General features: G+C 66.5%; 1 protein-coding gene across 1 annotated transcript; it reads right to left on the bottom strand.

The window, feature by feature from the left end:
- Nucleotides 1–81: 81 nt before the first annotated feature.
- Nucleotides 82–5,827, bottom strand: TMEM240 (transmembrane protein 240). The gene is made up of 4 exons (XM_028842579.2): nucleotides 5,574–5,827; nucleotides 5,002–5,108; nucleotides 901–1,109; nucleotides 82–819 (listed from the first exon to the last, which is right to left on the bottom strand). The coding sequence occupies exons 1-4, from the start codon at nucleotides 5,628–5,630 to the stop codon at nucleotides 671–673; spliced, it is 522 nt and encodes a 173-aa protein (XP_028698412.1). The 5' UTR covers nucleotides 5,631–5,827; the 3' UTR covers nucleotides 82–670.
- Between the last annotated feature and the right edge of the window lie 510 nt (nucleotides 5,828–6,337).

Raw genomic sequence — 6,337 nt, 5'->3', positions numbered from 1 at the left:
GTCTCTTGGCTGACGCGGGGCGGGGTTTCCGGGGCCCCCTAGCGTTCTCCTGGGGTCAAAGGTGACAGAAGAGGCAGAGACTGGAGCTTTCTGGAGAATTTACTGACCACAGAGGGGTGGGCTTCACATGAGGTGCCCGCCATGGCTGGGCCGGGGTCTGAATGCTGCCTGGGACCAGCCGCCTGCGCCCCACCCTACGGCTGTGTACAGACGGGTGCCCCCCTCGCTTCCCTCCCCTCTGCCCGAGCTGGCGGCGGCCAGACAGATGGTAGACGCAGTGCACGGGAAACAGCGGTTTCAAACAGATGCTGGCCCGGGCCACGTGCCTCACCACCCCTGCCCCCACCTGCCCCCCAGGACCCTCTGGGCCCCCCAGCACCGCTGGGGCTGAGTCTGCCCTCGTGTCCTGCCCAGCCAGGAGCCCAGGGTCCTGCCCCCTAACTGCAGGGCCTCTCCCACCCCAGCCCCCACCCTAGCCCACACCCCAACCCCCTTTATAAAAAGAAGAGGAGACAGCACCTTCCGCTGGACTCTCCCGGCCGGCCACAGCCCCAGACAACCTGGGCCCAGGGCTGCTGTCCAGTCCCACCGGCCCGGGCGTCCACGAGGTCCCTTTTACATCTGTACAGCAGCCGGTCGGCTGGGCGGCCCCGGCAAGTCCCTGCGCGGCTCACAGGTGCCGCGGGCTGGGGTGGCCGTTGTGGTAGAGTTTCTGCTTCACGTGCACCATGTTCCCGGCGGCCTCCTCAAAGGGCCTGTGCGGCCGCCGGCCCAGCTCCCGCAGGCTGCACAGCTTGGGCAGCCAGGTCCACGAGCCATCTGCAGGGGGACAGGGGCGGTCAGGCGGCTGGGGCCGGCCAGGATGGTGGCGTTCCCGGGCGGCGGGCGCGAGGCACTCACCGTGGCGCCGTCCAGCCCTCCAGGCGCGCACGGCGCAGTGCAGGACGCCGTCCATCCACACCAGGAACCAGCTGATGCAAAAGCCCAGCAGCAGCCCCAGCATGAGGTCGATCTCCTGCTTGGTCACATTGTCCGTCACAAAGTAGTTCTCGGAGGCGTCCACCACCGACTGGTCCCCGTCGTACGGGATCACGTAGTGGATGTGGTGCCTGGGGGCGGCAGGGCGGGCTGGCACCTCTCCCGCCGCCCCTGGCCTGGCCTTCCCCCAGGGGGCCTAGCCCGTGGTGGGGGTGTGGCTGCCACCCTGGGGGTTCTCTGAAGCAGCCTCCTGGGTGGGCGGGTCGGGAAGGGGGCACCGGACTCAGGCAGGCCCAGGTCACAGGCCAGAGGGAGCGGGAGGTCAGCGGCCATGGGCCGTGGAGGCTGAGCGCGAAGTCCAGGCAGACGGCGGGACCGGCTGCTGGCGAGGGTGGGAGCCTCCCTCAGCACCTCCTCCCTGAGTCCTGGAGCTCACGGGAAGGTGCTGGGGTGGAAGAGGCTCCCCCAGAGGGGCCTCAGGATGGTGGTCCCCACGGCCAGGGTCACAGCTCATCTGCCCGCCCCAGGGCCGCGGAGGCCACTTGGAGCAGAACCGGACACAGGGAGCCCTGCTGGCCCCGGATCGGCCACTTCCATGCACCCTTCCCTGCCTGCCGTGCCCTTTCCTCCACGGCCGCCAGCCCGCCTGCCAGGCCCACTGCCCCTGGTGTTTCTTCTGCTCCTCTGTCCCTGGGAGGTGCTGTCAGAGGTCACAGGGGCTCTACCCAGCACCCCATCCTCTCCTCTTCCTGGGGAGCACCCCCTTGCCCTTGCCTGGCACAGACTCGCCCTGCTCCTCCCAGGATGGATGGCGTCCAGGCTCCAGGGCCCTTTCGTCCTCAATGCCTGGGCACCTCGGTGTCCCTTGGCCTCCTCTCCCTGGGCCCTTGGGGGACTGCCCAAGCTCAGGCCACAACAGCTTCTGGCCTCTCGCTGCTGGGGCCACACAAGCTCCCCAAGGAGCACGCTCCAGCAGCTCACCCTGTCCCAAGAAGGTCTCCAGGCCCCATGATCCCAGGTGGGCTGACTCTGCTGATCGGACTGGCATCCCAGACCGACTCTGGGATCCCTAGGCCAACATGAGGGCCTGGGAGTGGAGGCCGTGGGCCCCAGGCGCCTTGCGGTCCACACTCCTGGCTGCCTCCCACATCTCCGCTGAGCTCCAGCTGCCTGTGTCTCCACGTGGGATCCACAGACACCTTAAACTTGTGCCTAAAAATAGCTCCTCTCTCCCCAAACCTGCTTCTCCCCCACCCTCCCCTCCGTGAGGCACCAGTGCCTTGGCCTGGTTTTCAGCTGAGACCCAGAGACCACCCCACGCTCCACACCCCAACCAGAAGCACTTCCCACACTGAAAGCCCGGCCTATCCGTCCAACCCAGGGCCTTGTAGCCCGCTCCAGGCCATCCCTGTGCCCAGCAGGGGCCACACAGGTGCCTTCCCTCCGTGAGATCTGGGGGTCCTGGAGCCTGAGCCCAGGCACAGGGAGGAGGCGGCCCTTGCCCCAGGCTCTCCTTGAAGCCTTCCTGCTCTTCTGGGCTTCCCGGAGGTCAGTCCCCTCAGCATATCGGGCAACTGGCCACTCCCAGTGGCAGGGCTCTCGGTGAGGAGTGACCATGACCGTGGCTGATCCCTGGTGGCCACCAATCACCTGGTGACGAGCCTGTCCACAGCCATCATCCTCGATGGGCAGCTGATGGCCACTGCCTAGAATGTGCAGCTGCCAGAGGCCCGCAGGGGAGGAAGCTGCTCCTGACCCCTGATTGAGTCCTCACCCACCCCAGGGGCTCAGTAACTTTGGGAGTCAGAGGTCACAGCCTGTGTCCCCCGCCATGGCTGTCCTGGGTACCTGTAGTTTCTCCCCCTGCACCTGGCCCTCCTTCCTGGGGGGCTCAGGTCTCCCAAGTGAAAGCAGGAGACAGGCCTGGGCAGAGATGTGCTATCTGCACACGTATGTCTGTGACATGTACATACGTGTGTCCTGCCTGCACCACACATGCTGCATGTGTCCACCTGAGGCCCAATGTACGTCATGTATACACACCAGCCACATGCACAGGACATGGCGTGATACTGTGGACATGGACCCCAGGAGCTCCACACCCCCGCCCTGTGCACGGTGTGTCACACGCGAGTGCATGTTCGCTTGGCTTTGCAAAACGCAGCCGCCCTCTCCCCGGGGCGCCACGTCACGTGCATGGACGGATGTCTCATTTGGACGCTGCCTGGCAACAGACTTTGGAGCATTGATTTCCATACACGTTCTCCATGTCAACGTCTACGTATAGGCACGTACAAGGCCTACACATGTACACACACCCGTTCTGCACACCAGCGTGTACACACGGGGAGCCTCTCATGGCAGTGCATGGACATGGTGTATACGCAGATACTCCATGTGCAAAACGGTTGTCTGCACACACACTGGCTGCACCCACATGGAGACATTTTGACATGTCCCTGAGCACACTGCACTGTATATTGTGACATACATGTACTTTGCATACACATATATGTTGTCAATATACAAGGGCACTTTGTACGCTGAATGTACATATTCTGTATGTAGAGATGTGAACAGAGCATAGATACACAGACACACACACAGCAGTACCGTCTACAGCAGGCTGTGGCTCTGCTTCCCACACACCAGCTGCCTTCAGCACGCACTCCACCTGAGTCCACGCGTGCTCTGGACACGACATGAGCTGCATGAGCTGCACCTACACGCCTTGTGCAAATGCTCTAAGGCGCCCTCTTCCTGCCCTGCCGATCCCTCAGTGTGCTGCCACAGGTGGATGCACACGGCCCCAGCCCACGCACACGGCGGCCGCCCCTTTCTGATGCCCTGGAGCTCCGGTCTGGGCCCAGCCTCCAGGAGGCCATGGAGCCAACCTCAGGCCTTTGCTCAGCAGTCGGACCGTCCAGACAGGGACACAGGGCTCCCTGGTAGCACGTGGCCACCCCACAAGCTCTTACCCCCCACCCTGTGCCCGGCACACGTGAGGGTCACAGACACCCCGATCTCTGCCTTCTCTAACACCCGTGTTCTTCATCAACACACCTGCTGCACCCATAGGCATGTAACACGCTTAGCAACACATGCAGCTGTCCTGAACACACATGCCCTGCGCCCACACGTATGCACAGAGACCCCCGGAGCAGGAGGCAGCAGAGATGACGAACACGGGTTCTGGGTTGGTGCCCCTTTGTCCTTCACTAGCTGTGTGACCTTGGAAAAGCCTGTCCTCTAAATCCTCCGTCCACTTCCTCATCTGTCCAGCAGGGTTAACAGCGGCCACTGCGTGAGGGTGTCCTGAGGGATGGGAGTGCATGCGTGCGTGCGCGGGCGCTGTGTGTACGCACATGTATATATGCACAGACGCCACACACATGCGCGTCTCATGAGAAGATGTTTATTTCGTACATGGACGTACAAACATGCATGGCCAAGAAGATTCCATCACTACACGTGCACAGAGGGGATCACACAGTGGGTGTGGGGGATCTGGGCGCTCCCCTCAATCTCAGTGACCTTGAGGAAGCTTCGCCTCCCCGCTGACCCCCAGCCCGTCCCTCAGCTCCTCTCCAGCCAGGGGGTTGTGCCCAGTATCCCTCAAGGCAGGCCCTTCCCACCTTGACCTGCATTCCCTTGCCCTGGGACTCACTGCAGGGCCCAGCCCTGTGCCAGCAGGCGCTTCCTGCCCCAGCCCTGATGAGGCTGGCTTGGGTCTCCACTGTGGACATCAGACTGGGCTGCGGCTTCCCGGCCTCCAGGCTGGACCAGGAGGCCCCGTGACCCATTCCGCCATCACCCTGGAGGCCTCTAGGGGATGGTGTCCTCAAGCCATGCGCCCCCAGGAGACCCCCTCCTTGAGCCAGCTCCTCCCCCTGCGCACCTGGCAGCCCTCAAGGGTGGAAGGCGGATCGCGGCCTGCGTGGGGCTGGCTCCCCCGCGCCCCGAGTGGGCCCCGCCACACATGTGCGCTCACGCGTGTCGAGCCGGCGCCGGTTGCGGACTCACCGGCCACAGTTGCAGTGGCAGACGCGGTCCTCGCCCCGCAGGTGCGGGAGGATGTAGTTGTGGAATCGGTCCAGCAGCGCGTTCATGTCCATCAAGCACGCGATGGCCTGGAAGAGCCCATGACCGGTCAGCGCCAAGGAGCAGGCGGGACGAACGGGGGCTGGGGGTGGGGAGCGCAGGGCAGGTGGGGGCAGCGCAGGCCGGGGTCGGGGCAGCGCAGGCGGGGAGCCAGAGCGCAGGCCGGGGTGAGGGGAGCGTAGGCTGGGGAGGGGAGCGCAGGCCGGGTTTGGGGGAGCGCAGGCCGGGGAGGGGAGCGCAGGCCGGGAAGGGGGAAGCGCAGGCCGGGGTGGGGGGAGCGCAGGCCGGGGTGGGGGGAGCGCAGGCCGGGGAGGGGAGCGCAGGGGGTGTGGGGATCGCAGGCTGGGGAGGGGAGCGCAGGTCGGGTTCGGGGGAGCGCAGGCCGGGGAGGGGAGCGCAGGCCGCACGGGCGGTAAACAAGGAGCAGGAGGTGGGGGCAGGCGGCGCGCGCGGGCGGGGAGCAGGGGGCGCGCGCGGGAAGCCCCTCCGCTCACCATCACGACCGACGCCCCCAGAATCATGAAGATCATGGTGTTCGCGCTCATGGACATCGGGCGGGGCCGGGCCGGGCCGGAGCGCCGCCCCCCGGCCCCGGCGCCCCCCCGGCCCCGGCCCGATGCTGAGCCCCCGCCGCCTCCGCAGAGGTCAGCGCTTCCCTGGGTCTTCCGCCGCCGCTCGCGGCAACCCCGGCGCCGGCCGGGAGGAGGAGGCGCGGGGGGGGCACCGAGGAGGGACGCGGGGCCTCTCTGGGGTCGCTCGGCCCTGCCCGCCGCGCTCCGCTCCGCCCTCGGGTCCTCCCCGCGCTCCGCTCGGCTCGGCTCGGCTCGGCTCTGCTCGGCTCCGGCCCCCTCCCTGCCTCCTCCTCCCTCCTCCCTCCTCGCCGCCTTCCTCCGCCTCCCGGGAGGGACCGCGCAGCCCGCAGGCCGCCCCGTGCCAGCACCGGAGCCGGGAGGGGACCGCCACCCCCAGGACGCCGGCCGGGACCCCTCTCCGGGAACCTCGGCTTCGTGCCCCGCCCCAGTCTGGTCAGACCCAGCCCCGGTGGCCTGTCCAGTGACCCTGGACGCCAGTCCCAACACGATCCGGTCCTGGAGGGGCGCCGAGGCCCTCCCCGCCCCACTGCGCCGCCCTCCCTCCTGGAATCCCAGGTCGCCGGCTGCGGGGCTGCACCAGCCCGCTTGGAAAGCACATGCCTCCAGGGTGGGGTCTGCAAGGTCGTGACAACCTCACCGCCGTGGGGCCAGAGATGGGGGTCACA

Source organism: Macaca mulatta, chromosome 1, assembly GCF_049350105.2.
Source record: "Macaca mulatta isolate MMU2019108-1 chromosome 1, T2T-MMU8v2.0, whole genome shotgun sequence".
Classification (NCBI taxonomy): Eukaryota; Metazoa; Chordata; class Mammalia; order Primates; family Cercopithecidae; genus Macaca; species Macaca mulatta.
The sequence above is the reverse complement of the archived record's forward strand: the minus strand, read 5'-3'. Positions and strand labels throughout refer to the sequence as shown.

Coding starts and splice junctions, on each gene's coding strand:
- TMEM240 (XM_028842579.2), bottom strand. CDS start 5,630: ATGTCCATGAGCGCGAACACCATGATCTTCATGATTCTGGGGGCGTCG. Junction 5,109..5,573: donor TGGGGGCGTCGGTCGTGATG/GTGAGCGGAGGG, acceptor GGGCTCTTCCAG/GCCATCGCGTGCTTGATGGA. Junction 1,110..5,001: donor TGCCACTGCAACTGTGGCCG/GTGAGTCCGCAA, acceptor TGCCGCCCCCAG/GCACCACATCCACTACGTGA.